The following is a 24,439-nucleotide window of genomic DNA, read 5'->3' as shown; positions in this document are numbered from 1 at the left end:
AGTTGGGATGCCTTTCCTCATCCCTCATGAAATGTGCAGATTCCCTATGTGGATTAGATCTTGAATAGAGGCAGCTGACAGAGTCCCCAGGAAGTGGCCTCCTTTCAGAATGCAAAGGAGTCAACTATTTTGAGAGAGAAAATAATTTTTATTCATATATGAAAATTTCACATCTCTGCCCTCTATACTACACTTTGGCATGTCAAACTCTAACACGTGCTACCTCCTTCCACCTAAGTACTTGTGAGATGGTCGGGTATGACAGTCAATGAAAGAAATGGTAAGAGCTAAATGTGGTTAAGACAGAGGCATTAGAAGTGCTAAGGACAGGATGATGATAAAGTAGACATTTTTTTTTTTTAAAGGAAGACTAACTAGTTCTAGATGACTGGGTACAGAGGTTAAGGAAGAAAGTGAAGAAAAAAGTGAATTTCTAGTTTGGGTACTGGTTTGGATATCAAGAGGATGGTGATTCTAAAACAAGGAAAGGTTATAAAATAAGGAAAAATGAAAGAGAAAAAAGTCCTAGATCCAGGAAAGCCGAACACTTTTCTCAAAAGGACAAGTAAATTCAAGGCTTCTCCTCCCTTCTTTCTATCCCAAGTGAAATTCTGAGGAAGCCCAGCAAAAATTTATTTATTTTATTGAATGATAAACCTGTCCTCATGTTAGGGTATAGGTTCTCCCTTCTCTTTCCTTCTCTTTCCCTACGTCCCTTCCTCTCTGTTCCATTTAACCTGCCATATAGGCGAGGGGTCCCTTACAGCTGAAGGGTCTTCTTATACCTCACCTACCACTAAATTTTATGGTCTCTCAAGTTATAAAAATAAAATATGTCCTAGGTATAGTATATTCTTAGAAGCTCCATCCTAGTCCAGGCCCTTGGAGGCTTAAGGCTTGCTGATTAAAGCAGTCCCTTTGCTGACTTCCTTTCACTCATTTTACTTTCTTCCCCATGGTTATAATCATAACACTTTTTGCTCAAGATTTTCAATGGCTCTTAATGATCATCCAGCCTCAGACGCATGGCCTACTTTTGACAGCCCTCCATATATTGTATCCCCCTGGCACCTGAGTCTCATTGGTGCCCTGACTGGCCCGTGAGCACACTGTTCTCCCCTGTGCCTCTTTTTCATCCTCTCTGCTCACCTAATTCTCCTGTCCTTTCAGAACCGTGTCTAAAGCCATCTCCACAAATCCTACCTCCAACAGGCCACTCCTCACTGGTAAGGGTGTATTACAGTATTTAAACATTTAAGTCATGCTCTTTGACGTGGTACATCCCACATTACTGAAGACAGACTCTGAAGACAGCAGTCAAGTGATGTGATTATCAGCTGGTCCCATCGTCCGTTCCAGCAGTGACCCTGTAACCAAACCATACATTCTGCTTTGTATCCCCTGAAAGTTTCCCAACAAGACTGTTCCCTCCTGGTCTAGTACAGAATTCTTGGCATAGATAACACGCAATAGATCTCCTTAAATAACTATCTAAAATGACAGCTTACTTTATTTCTGTACATCTTGAAGTGATTCATAGAGAGGGAGCTCTCAGAGAAGAATCCGTAGTTAGAATCTTTAAAGGAAGAGGGTGCGGTATTTGCAATCACGAGTCATTAGTAAAATGGCACTCCAAGTGGCTCCCTAAAAGGCACGACTTATTCTAATTGGACAGATTCAAAATCAGGTGATGTCTATGAACTGCTGCTCACCCCTCTGCTTTGCCTGCTTCCCTCTCAGTGCAGGTGTCTTTTGGAAGTGGAAAGGCTCCCAAGGCCAACTTAGAGAGGGACATAAGGTCCCCCTGAGACATCTTCCTCATCTTATCAAGAGCGTTGTGCCATAGACCTGGAAACCGTAAATATAAACTGAGAAAATCTAAGTGAAGGGCAGTATTTCATTATCTTTAGTTTTCCATAGGATTTAACCCATTTCTAGAAGACGGAATGAATCCAATTGATGTAATATATAATTGCAAAATCAGATCCATAATTATAAGACTCTGGGGCCCCAAAATTCCTAACCACAGTGAGAGGACTTTTTGTAAGAGTGACCTCTTGCAGTCTGCCTGCAATGTTGCATTTTGAACCAGAGTCAAAATGTAGGTACTAAAATCTCTCTCAGATGAATATTCCATTTAAACGGCCGAAGTACCAAGTCACTGCTATAAGAAAGCAAATAAACAAACAAAAAGACCCTTAGTCCCCTGTACTTCAAAGCCAGACATCTTTGTGAGTACAAAAGTCTGTACAGCCTTAGTGAGCTGGAACCAGCCTAGCCCGGCAGAGCCCCACGCTAGTGCTGCAAGAAATTCAAGCCCATCATTCCTGCTCCAAACACATCCCCTGGGCGGATGGAGATGCAGTCACATTTCAGGGGTGAGTGTCCTTGAACAGGATCTGCTCTGTTTTAATAACTCTGCTTTGTCCTACCCTAATTAAGTCATAACAAACTCTCGTCTTTTGTCAGAATGATTTTCAAAAGTAAACATATGACCTGGCACCTTTCAGTAACCCCGTTATCCGATGACAATATAGTTGAGAACCAGGAAGCCCATGTTCTCTGGTAGTCCCAAAGTTCAGACCAGTCCAAACACTAGAACATCATTATGAGAAAAACTTCGTTAGACTTTTCCTTCTGCACTTGATTGCTCTGAATCTGCCCACAAGTAGGATCAATGGTCTGGTTGTTAAGTTCATGAGAGTCTGGAAACAAAATTACAGGAGAAAGGAGCAATATCTATGGGTGCAAACTCTAAGAGCAAAAGAAGGGGAAAAAATGGCGCTATGCTAAAAAGCCTGCCAAATTTAAAAATGAATTTGCATAAAAAGCCATTTGGCACTGGGCCACAGCATCAGACACTCCAACAGGTATGGGGGCAGTGACGGGTCCATCCTGCATGTTGTCACAACTAAGGTTCATGACGAGGACCCTAACTCCCAGGGAAAGACTACAGGATGTTTGATATACAGTCCTCAATCAGATAAGGTGGGGAAAAGAGTGATGTAGATTCCCAAAAGAAAATCCTACAAAAAAGGTTTGGGTGTATAAAGAATTCAGAATTAAGCTGAAGAATCTAGCTCTGAAGAATTACATCTCTTTCCTCACAGGTCTGATTTGTAACTGGACCTTATTTTTGATGGAAACAGACCCGGGGCCAATTCAGCAACAGCCACACTTCAGCCCCTTTCCAGCTCTGCCAGTGCAGGTGGCTCCTGTTTGAACGGATTCTTCCCCACCCATAGTGTTTCCACTGCTTTCTGTCCAGCCGGGCAAGCAAGTCTGCGCATCCTTCATGGTCCAGGTCAGGATTCCCTCCCCAACCTGGTGGGATCCGGGCCACCCCAGCCATCCCCATGGTGGGGCCTCTGGAAATAGGGATCCCTGCTCATCAAAGGGTCCTGACAGGTCACTGTTACCTCATCTTCCCCACCTAAAAATGTATGTTGAAGGAGCAATTTAATTTGCTAGATTGAAAACTGTTATTTAAATTTCCTGCACGGCATACATTTTTGAGCTTCATCTCCATCTGTTTTTATCTTCTCTCCTTTTCTTCTCAGCTCATCTTCCCATCTGCTCACATCAGCTCAATGTACCTAGGAAGTCACCCACACCGGGGTTCTGGTGGGTGGGGAGCGGAGATGGGGGTCCTGAAAAAGAGTACCTCGTTCAGCTATTAACCAGGACCCAACTTCTTGAACCTTTTGGAAATTTGCTTTCTTTTTAGATTTTCTCATTTACATTTTTATCTTGGATTTAACATGTTTGGATTTTTCTCCATTGCGTTCTTGTATCCTAAATGGGTTTTGTTGATGTTATTATTTTATTCCAAATCTGCTTCTATTTGGTTCTGCTGGAAGGCTCCAGAGGCTGCGATCTCTATTTCTTATAGTGAACAGGCTCCATTCCTTAATCTGTAAGAAGTCTCTTTTTGGCTTTTGTGGCCCATTCATTACCTCTTTATTAGATCTATTTCTGACTGCAAGCGATGATCTTTCCAACGTAACTATTTTCCCCCCAGTGTCATTGCCTCATAACTTGCCTTTTGGTCTGGCTGCTTCTAGCTGGCTAAGGTCTTCAGTATACTCCCCTTGAATTACCAACATTTCCAAGAATTACTGACTTCCTAACTGCAACACCAAGACAAAGACCCCACAAATCATATTCACCTACGTTTGTATTATGTCACCAAAAGGAAAGTTAATGTCATAATGAGTTTCCTCATGTGAATATCCCAGAGGCTAAAAGGGGCACTATTTGTTACAGGAAAACAACTGGTTTTCTCAGTCAGATCTTCAGTGAAGTTAATACCATCACTCATTACAGGCTATCATTCATTCATCCATTCATTCATTCATTCCAACCAATATCTATTTAAGGAGTACTTGGGTTTTGCGAACTGTTCCAGGTACTGGGAATGTGGGAGTGAATAGAACAGATGGCTCCTGCTCTCATGGAGTTTATGGTTTGCTGAGGCAGGGCCATGCAATCAACAATTTTGTGTACACACACACATGTGCGTGCGCGTCTGGACATGCGCACACACACGTGTACACAGATCACAATATGCTCTAAAAGAAAAAAAAAACAAAATTAAACTGAGTGAAGGGAAAGAGAAATGTTCAAATGTTTTAGTTTGGAACTGCTGTGGAGAAGAATGAAAGCTGTGCACCATCTTGGTATCTAAGAAAACCCGAACAACATTTGGCTTGGACAGGATCTGCTTTTCCAACCCATCACTTTGGCCCGCCCATTTCTGTGTCAGTTCTGGTTGGGAATGAGTATGTCAACCAGGCTGCAAAGGGCATGAACACAATGCCCATCTGCCACACAGCTCCTCTGCTTGCCTCCACAAAGCATGTGACTCAGGAAAGAGCACCATCTTTGTCTGCTCTTCTCCAGCTTATAAAGATGGACAAGCACAGAGCCAGTTGTTCAAAACACTCGATGCTGTTTCTGACGTTCCCGAAACTAGAATCAGACTCTAAGCATTTGAAATTAAAAAAAAAAAAAAAAAAAAAAAGGCTTCCTTTTCTTTTAAAGTGCCCCTGAGATTGTATGGTGGTAACTGTTCAACATAGCCACCCTTCTTAGAAATGGAGATCATTTAAACAACTTTATTTCCTAGAGATCAATGCAACCTATCTTTCAACACAGGAGAAAATTGATTAGAGTTCTTTGTTCACAGTTGGATATACATTATTCTTGCTGCCAGTTCTTAGGGACTCTTTCCTTTTGTAGGTTCTGAGGGCAAATCCCATTAGTACCCAAGTGCTGGGATCCTTCTTTAGGACCTGATGTTCACCCCAAATCTCTCTTTTCCCGTAAGAGTTATTTTGTTTACTGGCATTACAGGAACATTTCATAAAACATAACAAACCAAGAATGACGCAGCTACTGTGAGAACATGTCACACTGTGTATAGAACTATAATAAATTGTCCACTAATGCATTTATGAGGGTGCTTAAGAAACAGCATTTTAAAAGGTACTGCAAATACTCAAATGACCAGAAACTTTAAAAGTCACGCAAAATAAATTAGGATAAAAAGAAAAAAAAATCTTCCAAATGTGATAGGAAGAATTATTTTCCTCTGAAGAGTATTATTAAGAAATGAAAATGTTGGGATAAGAAGAAACAATTAGTTTGAGCAATAGAAAAATATTTCTTAACAAAGAGATGAATGATGCCTAATTTTATATATTTCAAAATCAGTCAAGAAGAGAATACAAGGTAAAAACACTCAGCAATGCTTTCTGCCTTGGAAGAAAAATATAATCAGTGACACATTAAGTTCTTCTTAACGAATCTATATGATTCTGGTAATGGGAAATGTTCCTCCCAGTTCTGTTGCTACAATATTCTTCTCTCTTCCACCACTTAGTTCTCCCGGTCCTGTAGTTCTCAAATTGTGTTCCTTCAAGTTTCAGGGTCCACAAGACATATATCCAGGATAATTAATGTCTTAACCCTCAGAAATAATCCTAAGAGGCCAAACAATCTCACTTTTACAGATAAAACCATGTAGGTTGAGAGAGATGAAGTGTCTTGCCTAAGGCCACAGAGTGGTTGACCCAGGATCTGACTCCATATCCTCTGATAGCATATATTCTGACCTTCTCAAATGACCCTGAATTTAAAAACAAACCAGATGTCTCTGGTGAAGACTGAATAAAGTGGGTTCCCTTACTTTGGCCTGGGTGTGAGCCAGTCTAGGGACATTAAGGAATGATGAAATGAAATATAAAGGTTGTGACTTGGAGAAGGGACCTTCCTATAGATCAGGATAGTTGCTGATTTTCTAGAAAGGCTAACATAACTGCCAGCCATGGAGTCCCTCCTGCCAAGTTGTCGGCCCTCTTAAACTTGAATGCATCTTTTAACCTAGAGAAGAGCTTTGGAAAGGCCTAGGAGTACAAAAAAAGAGTTAAGAATTAAAGGCCCAGGGGATGCCTGAGTGGCTCAGTTGGTTGGGTGGTTGCCTTTTGGCTCAGGTCACGATCCCAGGGTCCTGGGATCGAGTTCCAGATCGGGCTCCCTGCTCAGTGGGGAGCCTGCTTCTCCCTCTCCCTCTGCTGCTCACCCTGCTGTGCTCTCCCTCATCAAATAAATAAATGAAATCTTAAAAAAAAAAAAAGAACTGAAGACCCATAAAATACATGAAATCTGATTAGGACACACAACTTAGACACACCTTCCTAGATACACTGATGACATCAACTTTAACTGGTTATTATTCAAAGAAGGAGCAACTGAATTTCTGTTCAGTCTGTGACCTCTCCAAAACATTTTTGTCTCTGGTCTCCCAAAGACTGGATACCGGGAGCGAGCGAAGGAGCTCCATAAAGAGAATAGAAGTATCCCATGGCTGCCGTCTTCTTTTCTCCCTTCCTTTGCCTTCTAGTATTTTATCTTAGAGAAATGACAGTAACACTTCAGTGATTTCTTTTATAAATGTCTGTCGTCTGCTAAGATGCAATTACAGGGACCTTTCCCGATTTTCAAAGTAGGTACTGTCATCGGAGCTTGAAAGAATGTCTGCCAAGATCTGTGAGCAAAGGAAGATGAGGTTACATGGACATTTCAAGGTCCTTTCTCACCAAAAGGAGATCGAATAACCTGCTGGAGGCAGGATAATCCTGAACTTCAGCTTCCTTCTCCCCAGCAGAGCTGCCGAGCGGCTCTCATTCGTGTGCTCTTCCCTAGCCAGCCTCTCCTCCTTCTCTCGTCTTCTTTCCTTTCCATTTCTTCCTCTTCGGGCTTGTTTTATGCTGCAAAACCTCACTAATTTGCAACCCACTGAGTCAAACTTTGTGATCCCTTGGGCAAGCCTTTGCACTTCTTTTTAACGTTAACTTTGAGAAAGATATGTTGACTTACAATGTGAATCAGTGGTGATCAGAACCTCTGCACATCAGATTCTCCCAGAAAGGTGGGCCCCACCTGATTCAGTGGGTCTGGGGTGGGGCTCTGTAAACTGCATTTTTAACCAGTCCCATGTTATACCAAAGCTGCTGGCCTGGGACTATAACCTGACGCCTCTGATATAAATAAATGGGAAAACAAAGAAGACCAATTAATCCAGTCAATAACATTGTTTTTAATTCCATTTGCCTATAGATATGCTTCATTAACTTTAACTAAGTCGATGTTCTTTAGGCAAAACATAGGAAGAGAACTCTGAAAGGGGAGTCAAAAGTCCAAGTCTGGCTCCACATGAACTTGGCAGATGAACTTGTACCAACTGGGCTTCAGTTTCCTTATATGCTATTCTTAAAGAGGCAGGCCAGGTTGTCCTTGCTGCACCAGTATTCTATGACTATATAGGAATATACGTTGAAGAGGAACCTGGGTGGCTCAGTGGATTAAACGTCTGCCTTCAGCTCAGGTCATGATCCCGGGGTCCCGGGATCAAGCCCTGCATCTGGCTCCCTACTCAGCGGGGAGTCTGCTGCTTCTCCCTCTGCCTCTGCCCCTCTGCCTGCTTATGTTCACTCTCTCTCTTTCTCTCAAAGAAATAAATAAAATCTTTAAAAACTATATACACTGAAAAGTCATAAATCATCACTTATTTAAGACTTGCACAACTCAAATAATAATTAACACTTAGCCACCAACAGACAAGTGGACAAGAAAGTATCTCTCTCTCTGTCTATCTATACAATGAAATATAGCATAGCCACACAAAGGGTGAGACCATGCCATTTGCAACAAAGTGGATAGACTAGAGGATATTCTGCTAAGTGAAATAAATCAGACTGAGGAAGATAAACTTCATATGATTTCACTCACATAAGGAATCTAAAAAAATAAAAAATTAAAAAACCCACAAATGAATAAAAAGCAGAATCAGAACTATAAATACAGAGAACATACTGATAGTCGCCACAGGGGTACCAGGGTGGCAAAATGGTGATGAGGAGTGAAAACCAGAGGCTTCCAGCTGTGGAATGAGTAAATCACAGGGACAAAAGACACAGCACAGGGAATAGAGTCAATAGTACTGTAATAACTTGTATGATGACTCTTCTGTAGATGCGAGCTACACATGTGGGGAGCATAACGTATAAGCTTCTTGAATCACTATGTTGTATACCTGAAACTGATATACCATTGCATGTCAATTATACTCAAATACAAAAATTTTAAAAAAACTAACACTTGCTTCCCTTGAATTAACATGAACCAGTGAGATTGTATCATCTATCCTCTCTATGGAGGAAAGCTTTACAGATGATCCTAACTCTTCCACTTCTTCTCTGGTTCCACTCACCTTCCTGAGACGGGCAACTCCCTATACTACAGGTGGACATGTGAGGAAGCCTGCTTTTCTTCCTAACTGCAAACCCAGGACTTGCATTAACATTAAAAAAGAATTATGTACTGAGAGTCTGCCTTTCACAAAACCCTGTACTAGAGGCCTCGTGAAGGACAGAGGCCTCAACTCCTTTCTGGGCCACTGATTAGCCAGATACTAGGGAATAGAAGGCATTTGACCCGGGTCTTAAAGGACAGGTAGAATTCTGATGGGCAGAGAGGAGAAAGGGCAAGCCAGGCAGAGGGACTAGCATGACAGGTGCATGAAGGACCTGCCTTAGTCTCTCCTCGCCCCTCCTCCCTTCACCTTCCTACCACACACGCCTGTCTTAGCACACGTGTTCAAACTTTCTCTTCACTAAGGAACTGTAACATTTCAAGAACAGGATTCCATCTTGTCTTTATTCCATGTACTTAGCACCGTGTCTGGCACAATTAATTAAACAATTATACTTACTTAATATTTGTTGAACTGAACCCATCCGATTCTATAATACAGCTCTGTGTGAATGAAATAATTGAGCAAGTATATATATGAAAAACTTAAACTCTTAAGTCCCATAAAAATGTAGGTTTCTAGCTCTTATGATTAGAATTAAGGTCTTAAATGGTAAGCCAATGAGTTTAGACTTTACTGAGAGGACAACTGGGTGCTAGCAGGTTTCTGGGAAGAAAGTTGAATTGGTGGTGTGTAGGGTGGGCTAAAGGAGCGCTGTTTGAAGGACAATACAAATTAAAGACCACTGCACCTACTATGAAAAAAAGAATGAAGATGGGAATCTGGATGGGGTCTACTGGAACAGGAAGGAAGATAGTAAGTGAATCGTATACAGAGGGACCTGAAGTCCAGTCATATCACCCTTTCCCAATAAAGAAAACATGCAAAACAGTGAAATGTTATCATAACCAAGGTGTTTAAGAAGCATTTTTAGAGTATCAACTCTAGAAGCTTTCTCAAAATTCCCCATCAGTGGCAGGATATTGGTCATAGTTACTGCACCCAAGCACTGAAAGTGATGCATCTAAATGAGACAGCGGCTTTCACGCTCCTACCACTGGAACAGAAATGACTTTGGCAGGTGGCAGAGAGGGAGTTGTAACTTGCCCTATGCCCATGTTCATCAAGTTTTCAAAACATTGTTGCTAATGTCCATTTACAAGAAAACAAAGGGGATACAGGAACAAGTTAAATGTCACCCTAAGGGAGCAAAGAGATAATTCAAAGTTAGGTACATTTTATTGGACAGCTGCACTGATTTCTACAAATCAACGGAGGAGATAAAAATGGGTAGGGTGATTAAAGACTTAGGGGACAGAACAACCAAACGTTAACGTGTGGACCTTGTCTGAATCTTGATTGAAGCAGCCCAACTGTTCAAAGACCTTTCTGGAAAGGACAATCAAAGCACCTTGAATATGGATTGGACATTAGGTTACATCACAGAATTATGGTCAGTTTTGTGAGGTATGAAATTAGCACTATGGGTAGGGAAGAACATATCCATATTTTCTAGAATGCATACTGATTGTACAGAGTTCAATGAAATATCTCTATTGGATTTGAAATGCTTTAACAAAGAAGGTATAAATGAAGCAAACTTGGCAAAATCTTGATAACTGTTGAATCTCAGTAATAGTGATATGTGTGCATTATACTGTTATTCTTTCCCCTTTTGTGTTTGAAAAATTTCATGATAAAACCTTTTTTTAAAAGAGAAGGCTCATTTATAAAAAAAATACCTACATCTTATAATGGCAATAACAAAGGAATACTATTATTCCTTCATTATTCCATTGAGGAACTGAACTCAATTAAAAAAAAAATACATTAAGAAAAAAATCAAATGCCATCTTTAACCCAGGTTCCATGACATAGGTTTGAATGTTCACTCAGATCCTAGGTCCAGCCACCTCCTTCCACACAAATTAAATGTATGGAATAAGTGACGTGGGTCTCAGAGTATTTATACTTAGGACACGTGACAAGAATTTAGGAGAATATTCATTCGCTTCATTTATTCATTTTTCACTTCTTCAATCAGCTAATATTTACCAAGGGCCTACTCGACTCCAAGCACTGTGTTAGCTGCTGGGGAGCTGCTAATATGCAGGGGAGGCAGGCATTATAAAATAAATACACCCAGAAATATAATTACAAAATAGTAAGTGCTGTGACGGGAACAGGGGTGACATATCTGTGACTGTGGGGGCAGGGCAGGGCTCTCTAGGATGGGGACAATGAAGTTGAGGCCTGGAAATAACCAATGATAGATACAGTCAGAGAAGGCATCAAGGCAGAAGAGAATGGGAGTGGGGAGCACTGGGGTTGTAGGAATTCATAGAAGTAGAGAAGAAAGGACACTTGAGAGTGGCTCACTCCCTCTGGCCAACCACTGCCTGGTACTTCCCTCTATCCCTCTACCCATCTTTACCCTCCTGCAGGGCACTGATCTCCCACTGATCACACATTATATATTGGTTTTCTACCTAGCTCCCCACTGCAAGGGCAGCAAGGCCCAAGTGCAGCAAGGGCAAAGAATTTGCTTTATTCCTTTTGTATCCCCTCCTTCTAGCTTATACTCAATAAATATTTGCTGCATTAAGGAGTAAGGAAGCATGAAGATCTATAAGGTCATGAATTGTCTTCAGCTTAGAAGCCCGACATCAAACCAAGACTCACATTAAGTCTATTGAGAGAGCTATTTCTGCAACCAAGCAAGATGCTGACAAATGAAGCAATCTGCCCAGGAGTAGAATATAGTATCATGGATGACAGCATGTCATTTCAGTAGAGAACGTGGTTATTGGTGTGTTGAGCATGTCTGGCTTATAAAATCTCAAAAGCAGTTTGTCAAAGTGGGGCTTGTGACCCATTACTCGATCATCAAACCTATTTCATGGGTGCTAACCAGGATGAGTTCAATGAGATAGAATAGAAAACCACAGAAGAGAAAATAGCAGGGTGATGACCTCCTGCCCAGTGAGGGTAATTATGCATTACTTACAAAACTTCTGTTTTCAGTCTCTGTTTGTACCTACACATATGTATGGGGTATGTGTTTGGGGTCAAAATGCAAAATGTGCTTTTTTCTTTGGGTCCTGCTCAAAAAGGTGCTAGAGACTGTTGGAATAGCAGTCGCTCGCAAACCATTATCTGGGCATTAGACATTACCCCAAATGACAAGCCCGGCTTCCCGAGCCATTTTATTAGAATCGTACTGAAGCTGGGCATCAAGGGAGAGAGAACACAGTCTCTGAAAGAAGTTTTTGTCACTGTACTAGTGGAAGCATTACACAGGAACCCAACCTAAAGGGACAACGAGGACAGAGCAGACCTGATGTGCAGTGACGGCCACCAGGAACGGTGCCAAAAGCTGCCATATTTTGACAAATGAAGGTCATAAAGCAAAGTTTTAGCTATTCCCCTGCAGGATCCCCTTTCAAATTACATGATGAATGCAGTGACCTGAAGGGGAGTCTAGTCCTACATATGTCTTTGTTAATAAAGAATGCATTATTTTATTATAAAATTATATATTATAAAATGCATACACACAGTTATAATATGCATTGCAGTATGCATTCTGTAAGATAATATATATGCATACATATGCATACAATAATATATATATACCTAAATATGATATAGACCTTATGTCTGTGCATTATGTAATATACATGGCAACACAAGATACATTTCCAACATCTATAGCAAAGGAAGAACTTCCATTCCAGGGTATACAGCAGAAGCTCATTCAGTGTTTGTTAAATACATTAACTGAATAAGTGAAATCCTTTAGAGTTTAGTTAGTTTTTTATTTTGTCAACAACAAAACATTTATTAAATTACTGGTTCAAATGTACTTATTTACTTTGATAACAGTTCATTCAATAAAAAAAGATTTTAAGTTTCACTAGATTCTTAAATACTTACATAAATGTACAATGACTATATAAAATTCACTTGATACATGCCTACCTGAAATTTATAATCTGAGGCAGTGAGATGGTGATAAATCTATGAACTCACAGAAACATATTTGTTGTTACTGACCTCTTATAAAAATTAAGTTTATCTACTGGGAGCAAGAAAGGCAGTAAGTAAAAAGGAGCTAAGATGGCTGCCAGATCATGGGAGTGGCCCATTCAGTGGAAACATAGTGAGGGTTAGTAACGTATCCAAGAGATATCAAACAACAAAAATACTAAGTAGTTCACATAAGCCCTATTATGATGCAGCATTTTTTCCAAATACATGAAACTGTAAGTTTTATCATTAAATTTGTACACTTATTATACATCAACAACAGGAAAATCTCTTAGAGGATAAAAAAAGTTTTTAACACACTCTCAACTTTTTAAACCACAGAGTAAGGAGTAAATTAATGACTAATAGAGATTTCATTCCCAGAAACAGAATGGCATCGTATGCAAATATCTAATAGTTTCATTAGAGATAGTGCAGAAGAATAATTAACAAGTAATTAAATCTCCCAAATCATTAATAAACAAAATGTTTCTTCTCTATCAGAGCAATATGTTGTGCCTGTACCATTTACAAATTAACTTTTCCTACCTTCATTAAATAGAAAGTTAAACAGTCGATATCCAAGATGCATGTAATTAACCCTGTGTCATGGAAGTCTCCTCTCATTAATTTTTCTGAACTCTTGTACAATATTGCTTACAAGGTTATGCTAGAACTAATGTAACCAGACTATTACTCTGATAAAGGAAAAGCAGAGGCATGCAGCTTGGACCCATTTAATGTTGGTTAACCCATAATATCCTGTTTTATTAATTCAGAAACAATAAAAGAAAACAGTATATTTGTATGTGTTAAAGAAGGCTAAGCCAAAAGCAAAGGGGAAAACTGCCTCAGGCTTATTTCAATGCTTTAAACAAAATAATTGAGTATTTACATTAATGTTTAGAAGAAATCAAGCATAAATCCTACTTCTGCTGTAATAGAAAATGCAATGGTATTACCTATTTTCCAAATGCACATTAAGCTACTTTTATAGATGGCAATTTTGCAGCACAGATAGTTGTACTGAATCTTTTAGTGAAACTTCAGCGCACAGAAAAATCCCATGACATCACAGCCTGTTGTCCCATAGACTAATATACAAAAATCACCTCTGAAATACCACAATTCCAAACAGAAACTTAAAAAGCATTATTCCTGCCTCTGAACGGTGACATTGTAAGTAAATCCCCACATGCAGATGTAATTAGCAACCCCCCCACCTCCATCCATTGAAACCTTTAAGAGAACCTTCCCTACATTCAGCATTTAACAACCAATGATCCACGCTATACATGTCCCCAGCCTTTCATACCTACCAAGCCCTTTTATGAAGCTGATCACACAGGATCGTCTCCAACAGGCTGTTGTAATCTCCATGAGCCTGAAAAGGAACCCAAACGAACAGTCTGGAACTGCTACACAGACTATGTTCCAAAGCAAAAAAACATAATGACGGACTCCATGATTCCGTTGCTCCCTGGCACCATAAGTGTCTCAGCCACAAGGTAGGGCTCTCTTATTTTTGGCCAAGGTGTATTTTTAGTCAGGTGCTAAAGACCTACAGTAGAAGACAAACTAAAACAGGCCTTCCGTCCAGGGCAGACTCTTCATACCAATGGGACAATTTTTAGCTGCACAGTAAGACAGTGACCTACAACTCACAGAGTGCCCGTATGTCTATATTTATCCACGAGAACATACTATGCTGACAGATTAGTAAAGCTGCTCAAAGCACTCCAGGAACATGAGCCCGACCCACACGGCTCGCCATAAACAGTCCATGCATACCGAACGCACGCGCTACCCACGGATCTAGCTCGCTGGTGCTGTTGTGTTCTGTGATTGAAGAAATGTAAGAGCAGAGATAACTCGGGGCGAGTGATAAACCGTTGCTTTGGGAACTAGGAGCTCTTGGCCACAAGCACAAACAGCTTTAAACAGCTTAAATTCTTACAGACAAAACCAATAGCAGAGAATCCCCATGTGAAGCCAAGAGTCAGTGAGAAACCATACACCCATAAGGAAAAACGAAACACTGAACATCTGTTGATACAACCAGTAAAGAAAAGCAATTGCTTTTAAATCCGAAGTTCTAATATTTTAAAAGCACAGCCTAAATCAACTGGTTAAAAAAGCTTCATTTATAAGACCAAGAAGGAACCACTATTTATTGGTGAACATTAAGTATCTCACCCCCAAAAGAAAGCAGGTTTAGACCAGTGAAGAGACTGAGAAAGAAACCTGCAAAGTTACTTAAAAACAAAAGTGTAACTCATTGATCCTTCGGTGGGCATTATTTCTGACAGACTGTTTTCTGTGAGGGTCAATGAAAATCTATGTCTTCACTAACACAGCGAAGAGCATGAAACCTAAGTAATTTTCTATTCTTGATTTACTCAGGGTCACCGAAGGCATTCTTTAGCGATAGAGGTTGGAATTACAAAATAGCACAGGATGGGGAGTTGCCTGATGAACTGAAGCCTTTTATAGGAAGGAGGAACACGTCCAAATGACCCACATGAACACTTCAGGTGAGCAAAGACGCCAGCAAAGATGCCCCAAGGCACCACTGAGTCTCCCACATTCGGGCTTTCTAACCTTTTTTAAAGAGTTGGCTGCTGGGCACATGTGGCATTTGGTTTAAGTTTTACTAAAAGGGGTCCACACAATTCTAATCCAAGAGTGTGCCTAGGGAGGTATCTGTGTTTTCAGCAACAAGGATTCTTTTTCAAGTCTCTTCTTTTCACATCTAAACTGGAATCAAGACTTGACTGAAAATTTGCACTTTGTCAGCTTCCAATCTCTGGTGCTATTATTAGACCAGCCTTCCAAATGATGGGACTGTCATTCAATTAAAAGAACATGACTTCAGGCAGCCTCATAGGAATATGAAAAGAAGTATTTGTCATTTTATTTCTCACTTTTTTTACAGACGCCCCTTACCAAACAACATCAAAGGGAAGTGGGGGGAAGAAAAGGCAGAAAAGAGAATATTAATGGGGCACTGAACTGGATTCAAGTACTCTGCTAGGCCCTTTTCACATACCCTTTCACACAGTCCTCACAGCCACCTGAAAATGTAGGCATTACATCTCCCTCTTAGAGGTGATGGAAAGGAATCAAAATCAGATTGCCCGAGGTCATTCAGATGCAGGTTTGTCAGACTCTCAGGGTCACTGCATTTAATTTTTATTCTAGTACTTCCCTTAATATGAATTGGAACGTCTTTATTTCATTCTAATTTTTTCCTCTTTTTTTATGAATTTAAATTTTGTTAGTTAACATACAGTGGAATATTGGTGTCTGGAGGAGAATTCCATGATTCATCACCTACATACAACACCCAGTGCTCACAAGTGCCCTCCGTAATCCCCATCTCCCATCTAGCCCATCCCCCATCCACCTCCCTCCACCAACCCTCAGTTTGTTCTTTAAACTTAAGGTTTCTTATGGCTTGTTTTTCCCTCTCCTTTTTCTCTTTTCCCCTTTCCCATATGCTCATCTGTTTTCTTTCTTAAATTCTACATATGAGTGAGATCATATGATATTTTTCTCTGATTTATTTTATTAACATAATACATTCTAGCTCCATCCACACCATTGCCAATAGCAAGACAGCTAAACTATGGAGAGAGCCCAAAAGTCCATCAACTGATGAATGGATAAAGAAGATGTGGCATGTATATATATGTATTTACGCGCGCACACACACACACACACACGCACGCATGCACAGAACTGGAACTTCTAAGCAGCATATTTGTCTTCGCATACATTTAAGAGCAGCCCTCAAATAATCTTTTTTATTTAATCCAGAAATTTCACTTATTCAAAACCCAGCTGAATTCCATAGATTACAGCCTTATTTGCTGCCCTCCATGGTCTACTTGCTCCTCTGTGATAGCCAGGCATGTACCGGTTTGGGGGAGCATCCTTAGGGCATAAACAACGTTATTCTCATCTTTGGGCCCCTAGTGTCTAGAAAAAGTTGAATCAGTGAATAATCAAAGGCATCCTTATAGTCTAAACAGATGGCATAAAGTTCTTCTATTAAAGCTCAGAGTTTTTTGTGCTAAGAGTTCCCATCTCACCTCATCCGTCTCCACTTGGAGTACATGTCTCCTATGTGGACATTATTCTCACACCCTAATTTCCTCCTCAAGTTATGTTAGATTAAAAGCAATTATGGGTGGGTGAAGATGCCTAAAGTCCACTGACAGTTGAGTAAGTGACAGCTGTCAGCTGATGGCTGATAGTAACTGAAAAATCGGGAACAAAAAAAAACAGACATAAAAATTTTGAAGGATAGGAATTGAAAGATAATTTAACATAAAAAGAGTTGACCCTTAACATTTCAAGAGTTCCAAAGGTAGCCATATATTATAGGACCTTTACTAATCAATACATTTGCTAATGATCTGAATTCATTTAGACAGGGTTAAACTACATTAGCATCCTATAGTCACAGACATAATATAGAAAATACTAAGGTAATTAACAGAAAGCATTCTGTTCAAAATTATTAAGTTAAAATGTTTTGACACTTCAAGGTTTAAGCTTCATGGCTGGGAGAAGTTTACTCAGAGATCATTTGTTCCCTGATGAGGCTAAATAAATGTCATGCATTTTAAACTATATTAATATAATCTAAATTTAATAAATAACATCAACTGGATTACTGGTATGTTTAATTGATAGCTCCATAATAACACTCAAATCTAAATTAAATTATTACTTTAACAGTTAATCTAATAGTCATAAAAATTTCCTCTCTGCTTCTGGGTGGCCTGGTGGAATTACCACAAATATTTTTAAGGGCAAATGAAAGTCCAAATCTGATCACAAGCTTCGAAGTTGCAACCAAGTTTCCGGGTGTGTTTCATTTACCTCACTGTTTCAGGAAAGATTGTTCTTAGGCGACTGTCTGACTGATCGCTACTTTATTAGCATGAAGGTTAGACCACATAACCACTCTCATTAAATGTAGCCTCACAGTCTATTCACCTTCTTTAATGTCAATGTAAATCCATAATACCGTATTATGGGAAGCAAGAAATATCCTTTAGACACCAACCAAGTTTTTTCCAGCTTAACAAAAAAGCCAGCTTTTAAAATTATTGTATTAAACACTATTTCATTCAACACCGTGAAGTGATTAAAAAAAAAGTTAAGCTGATGATGACTCTTGCTTTGTTTTTTATCATTGCTTATCAATCCAATATTTCTCATTGAGCTTTTAGAACTAGTTTGCGATATCTTTAATGAAACATTTCAGTAATCAAGTAATTCCATTTCATATGTATAGTAACCTGCACATTACTTTTTCTAGAAATTTAGTAAATAAAGTGTTAAGGTATTATCACAGAAATATGACAGCTAACAAAAGATGCCAGTGCCAAAAGGATTCTGTCTCTTCACTCTTTTTCCATGACGTAACACAGTACAGAATATATTCATGCATCTGTATTAATAAATCTTTCAGAAACAAAGAACCTCAGAGGTCGTCTTAAGGTAGGAATCAAGTACCACAACAGAATTAAGCACACCTTAAGCAAACATCACCTGCAGCCTTGCCCCTTTCTTGTAGAAACCATAATAAGATGGGAGAGCTCCTAAAAGACAATGTGTCATTGTGCCTGGCTATCAAGGAGGCATCTAGTAGTAGGCGGGGTTTGCCAAGTGTGTCATTGCCTCAAGACATGTGCTGCAAACACATGCAGAATGAAAATGTTTACCAGGAAGACCTCTAGGAAAATACTGGCTTGTCTTGGCACAGGGTGCCTCTGGAAGCAAGCCACCATGAAAACAGCGTTCTCCCAACAGGTGTGCGATGCTCATTAGGTATAGATCATCTGAACCTGCATGGGAGGCTCTCTTAAGCTTCCATGCATCACCTGTGGTGTAAGTTACCAGGCAGACTTCAACCCAGCCTTGGGGAGGAGAAGCGGAAGGGATTCTAAGTGGATGAGAAGTGAAAGAATTAACATGTTACATGTTCTTATGTACTATAAATGTTTCTGCTCCAAAAAGTTTCTCTCATCATTTCCTTCAATCACCTTATAAACATTCCCTTGTTCTACAATTATATTCCCTAACTGCATCTCTCCCTTGCCTACAGTCTAAGTTCTATGATTCTGGAGGTCTATGGTATTGGTCTGATTGCTTAAATTTCACTCATTTATTTTGTGGGGAGAGGGCCTGAAAAAGCCCAGAAATGACCCAGTGCTGGAGAGCTCTATAAAAAGTACAGACTCCAGGGCCTCCAAGAGATGGAGAGCATCTCAACCTCTGATGAGGCTAGAGAGATTCTGATGTATGGCCAGGTTCAGAAGCTATGATGGCCTCTGGGAATATGTAATAATGAATGATAACTGAGCATCCTTGCAACTGTCTCTCTACACAGGGAATGCAGAGGAAAGTCTGAAATAGTTACCGTTTGAACAGAGCTATCAAGCCGGTAACCTCAAACTTGCAGACTTCCAATGTAATGAAGGAAGTAAACCTACAAATCTTAGGATTTGCTTATTCTGTCCTTAATGTGTTGCTTACCTTAAAACAGCATCATAGGTTCCTCTGTTCTGCCCCAAATAGATGTCAATCCCAAACCTACATACTTTATACACAGACTACCACAAATTCTCTTCTAAATTTTATTTGTACACAACTCAAGCAAATGGTATGTAGAAAATCAAAAGGTAAAATCAAGTGATGGAAGCAAAATTTCTTAAAAGTACTCACACAATTAATGATTATGCCAACAAAGGCCAGGCAATGCCATTCATTTTAGAGTAAACCTGGATGGAATCCATTAGTAGTCCTTAAAGACATTTCTGAATGGTTGCCCAGAATTAAAAAAGAAAAGAAAAGAAAAAAAAAAGGGCGGGGGGGGGGGAGAGTGCATGTGTGCTAGAGGACACGATGTCAACAAAGGATGAAAAATTCTGAAAGATTATATTTTCATCCCAAATAGCTAAATACCTAATAAAATAAACCTGACCATGGGAATCCAATTCTGATTGACTCAGTGACCAGAGTTCAGGGATGTACAGTCAGAATGAGAGTAAATAACTATTTGCATCAGAGAATCCTTTAAATCAAGATTTCTGAATTTGAAGTTTTGACTGAAGATATTGACCTTTTCTATAAGATGTGTAATATCTACTGACATGGTTAATGCCAAAAGCTCAGGAAATTAGCCCAAAGCCTTTTGGGCCACTCATTAGGAAAGCATATAGAATCCAACAATGTTTAAGAACAGGCTACATTGAGTGTTAGGGAACTATGCAGCTTAATATCCCAAGGTCATTTCCATTCAGTGCTTATGAATCATCTATACTGGTTTTACTCAGAAGTAAAGAGAAATTTCCAAAAGTGAAAAGTATACACAGAAACGTATGGAGTAAGAACATCACTATTTTGGGGGCTATAATTGTTTTTCTCCCAAGTTAAATTTGCCTTTACTAGTGCATTGGAGTGGGGAGCTTTTTATTGCAAAGGAATTTTCTCTCCCCATCACCTTCATTTCCATAACCTTGCTCTTCCCAAGGAAGATTCTGAGACAATGCAGATGTTCTCTTCGCATTTTGGGTTATTGATACTTTGGAGAATCAAAAAATATGACCCAGTGAAGGGTCCTCCTTCAGGTAAGATGTTGTGTCCAGAGCAGGGTAACAGAAACCCACCTGCACCTAAATGAAGCAAAATATAGATTCCGTGCCAGCATGGATCCTCAAGTCTGTGTTTAAGGTCTATCTCCCTGGCACAAGTAGCTAGCCACAGGTCCTTGGGCAAGTCACACAGCTAGAGACTCAGACTATTCATTTGCAAATAGGATAAATTCAGACTTATGCTAGGACAAGACAACAATCCTGCAGCATTTTTGAATTAACTAAACTTTCATTAGGCTAAAGTAAAAAGTTTCATTCAAAGAAGATCTCATAAATCTAGCAGACAGAATGACAAGCTGGATGTCAGAAGTTACCACTAAGCACTAAATTACCACTAAGCACAGTCAGTATAAGGCAACTCCCAAAATGAAATCCAGGTTTAGAAGTATCTTTATTTTATATTATGAAATGATGAAATGCCTGGAAGTCCAAGATCTTACTGAAAAATAATTCAAGACAATTTCTTGTATGTGCTATTTCATGCTAGCCACAGAGAGCTATTAAGCCCTAAAACTGACCAGAGCAACTGAGTTACTCAATTTTAATTTTAATTTGTTTAAATGCTTCATTCAGTTGTCAGAAAAAAATTTAATTATGTTTGGAAAAACTGCATAGATGAAACTACTTAATTATCAATTTTATGAAATCTAAATAGAAATAAAGTATTTTGACCCATTTGGTGTCCAAATGTAGATGTGCTGGTACTGTAAGACAAACACTGGATTTCATTTTTTTAAAAAGATTTTATGTATTTATTTGAGAGAGAGAGAGAGAGATAACAAGTAGGCAGGGAGGCAGGGAGGCAGGCAGAGAGAGAGGGGGAAGCAGGGTCCCCGCTGAGCAGAGAGCCTGATTCGGGGCTTGATCCCAGGACCCTGAGATCATGGCCTGAGCCCAAGGCAGAGGCTTAACCCACTGAGCCACCCAGGTGCCCCAAACACTGGATTTTAAAGGAATAGTTCCCCCTCCCAAATGTAAATACTTATTAATAACTTTATGCTGATTACATGTTGAAATATATTTTAGATATACTGAACTAGGTAAAATACTATCAAAATTACTTCCAGATGTGTTAAAGCTCTGTTTAATGTGGCTACTAAAAAACTTAAAATTGCATGTGCCCTGAATTATATTTCTACTATATATGCTGTTCTTAAGACCACTTACTACTTTAAAAGATGGATACATGGGAAACAATTTTTGTGAATAAACATGGAAAGCCAGTAAGAGAAGCCACAGTGTGGCATGGCCATGAATTAGTAAATACCCATAGTCCAATATACTCAGAAATAAATGATACAAAAATATTGATTTATTGATTTAAATAAGCAAACATTTATTAATCACTTGAGAAAGTATCAGGTTGGGTGGGACTGAGAAGTGATTACCTTATCCCCACTTGACAGCTGAGATAATTAAACTAAACTGTCCAAGATCGCACACCAGTAAATGCTAGAGAAAAGGGCTCAAATACAGCTTTTCTGGCTCAGAAGCTCATATCCTTCCTACTATACCAGATTGCTTCTAGAAGTTGAGAAGCAAAAACACCATAAAAGATCTCTCTGATATTAAATGCTTCTACATGGTACCCAAGTCTATATGAAGCCAAAATATAAAACTGACTAGGGACCAGATTTTTAAACATCATAGAACTCCCTTAGCAGTATTACCATCTACATGACAATTGATCACACGCTGATCTGTAATAGCTCCTGCATAGCCATCATCATTCTCACTACCTACCTCATAGATTTCCACCTTGCCCGCCTCTTTGGGGTGAGTACCTCACACTTTTTTCCAATGCACCCAGGTTTCCACTGAAGAGTTTCTGCACACAGTGGATTCTCAATAAATACTCATTGATTTGTTTAAATTTTAAATTTTATTATTATTATTTTTTTAAGATTTTGTCAGAGAGATAGAAAGAGAGAAGGGGAGGCAAGCAAGGGGAGCGGCATGCAGAGGGAGAAGCAGACTCCCCTCGGGCCAAGGAGCCCCATGCAGGACTCAATCCCAGGGCCCTGGGATCACAACCTAAGCTGAAGGCAGACACTTAACCAACTGAGCCATCCAGGCGTCCCTACATTTTTAATTTTTTTAAACCACATCTCTGTGGTAAGGAAACCTGGTAAAATCATCTAAGACTGAGACTTCCTAATACAGACTCCCATTAGGCAAAATGTCACACCATTATTTGGATTCATGGAATCATTTCATCATGGGCATGTAATTTAGCAGGCCTGGAGTTAATATCCACCTGAAAAATCAGGGGGAATTCAAGTGCCAGGGAGAATCGGCTCAATATTTAACCAAAAAGCTAAACAGACAAAAATACGTATGAATTTTTAGTGGGCTTCTTCATTCAGACAGGCAGCTCTCAAATGCCCTTCCATCTGCTCTGGCCAGCCATCAAGCCGCTCTTTTGCTCTGCTTCTTGCATGGTGAACTACATGCTTCTTTATTTGACATTCCTTTTCCTCCCAATCCTGCTGACCTATCTTCTCTTTCAAAACCTTGTAAAAACTCCACTTGTGCCCCAAAAACCAAGTAAGGGGGAAACAGTTATTTTCCTTATCCAGTTACATCATGGGATATAACTTTGAGCTCCTGAATTGGAAGGAGGTGAAAATACTTAAATATGAAACTATATAAATGGAGTATTTTTTTTAAAGATTTTATTCATTTATCTGACAGAGAGATCACAAGTAGGCGGAGAGGCAGGTAGAGGGCGGGGGGGGGGGGGGGGGGGAAGCAGGCTCCCTGCTAAGCAGAGAGCCTGATGCAGGGCTTGATCTGAGCCAAAGGCAGAGGCTTAGCCCACCGAGTCACCCACGTGCCCCTGAATGGAGTAGTGCATAACCTTTGGGCTTGAATTCTGATCTCTGATCTCCACTATATGGCTAGAGTTTCCTCTATTTGAATAATCCTCATTCTTAAGAATATAGAGTTTGTTGACATGCTGACCTGTCTTCCTGTAATACTGTGTGGTGGATATATAATTATCAATTGATTTTAAATTCATTATTTTGCAATATTCATTGGGAGAACTGAGCGTACACAAGACAGTAGAGGTTTTTATAATCAAGTTAGGTGCACATCTGCCTTACTTTCTTAAGTGATGACGTCCCTATGCCATTACTTATTCACTGTTACCAGAGCACTCTGGAGCATTCTGAAATAGTTACTGTCATGCCCTGGCAGCCCATGAAAGTTAATGCAACTCCCAGAAGTTTCGTCATGTAAGGGCAGGGCAGGAGGCACTGGGAGGATCTGATTCAACTAGCCTTAATGGGATGGAGTTTGAATTGGCATAAAAACACAGAAAAAGACGTCATCATCGAGTTGCCTACGAGTGGGAGAGATTTCCTCCTAGAAGAATTTGATACAGGTACACAGGGCCCCAGAAAGCACATGGCTCTCCCTGGACAGGGAGGGAAAAGTGAAACAATTGGTAATCATCTGTCATGGCAGCGGCAAACCATGTCTGGCGAGGAGTACAATAAAAAGCAGCTAACAGAGATCATCTTGAATCTCATCTCTTAAGAAGCACTGGCGTCGGGACCCTTCGCAGGGCCTTGGTTTCCTGGGAAAATCACAGTACATTTTCCTAGGAGACTTCCGCACATCCAAACTGCTTGTGACAACCTAGATGAACCAACAACCTCACCTCACCCCAAAGCATTTGTGTGGACTGTGGGCCATTGGTTGGATGCTGATTTGCACGTTCAAGTGATTCAGGGTCATTTGCTTATCTCAATTGTATGTTTTATTACAAAACAAAACCAAAACAAAACCTGCCAATGTGTGACCTGGGAATAACCATGAAACAAATCCCACAGATGGGAATGCACAGCAGCTGCGAAACACCTCTGTGTACCTTGGAGCAGTCAATCACGTGAGGACTGCCAAGAGACAACTCTCCCAT

At 39.9% G+C, this 24,439-nt stretch overlaps 1 protein-coding gene across 12 annotated transcripts in view; it reads right to left on the bottom strand.

The window, feature by feature from the left end:
- Positions 1–24,439, bottom strand: part of FRY (FRY microtubule binding protein) — a 446,915-nt gene that overhangs the window by 214,919 nt on the left and 207,557 nt on the right. Inside the window, exon 1 of one of the 12 annotated variants that reach the window (XM_082700311.1) lies at positions 14,164–14,228. The exons of the other annotated variants lie outside the window; for them this stretch is intronic. Within the exon in view, the coding sequence (XP_082556437.1) occupies positions 14,164–14,224 (61 nt within the window). The 5' untranslated portion in view covers positions 14,225–14,228. Of the gene's footprint in view, positions 1–14,163; positions 14,229–24,439 lie in introns of those variants that run through there. 12 annotated transcript variants of the gene reach the window in all.

Source organism: Mustela nivalis (assembly GCF_964662115.1).
Source record: "Mustela nivalis genome assembly, chromosome: 15".
NCBI lineage: Eukaryota > Metazoa > Chordata > Mammalia > Carnivora > Mustelidae > Mustela > Mustela nivalis.
Note: the sequence above shows the minus strand (reverse complement) of the source record. Positions and strands in the feature narration are given on the sequence as shown.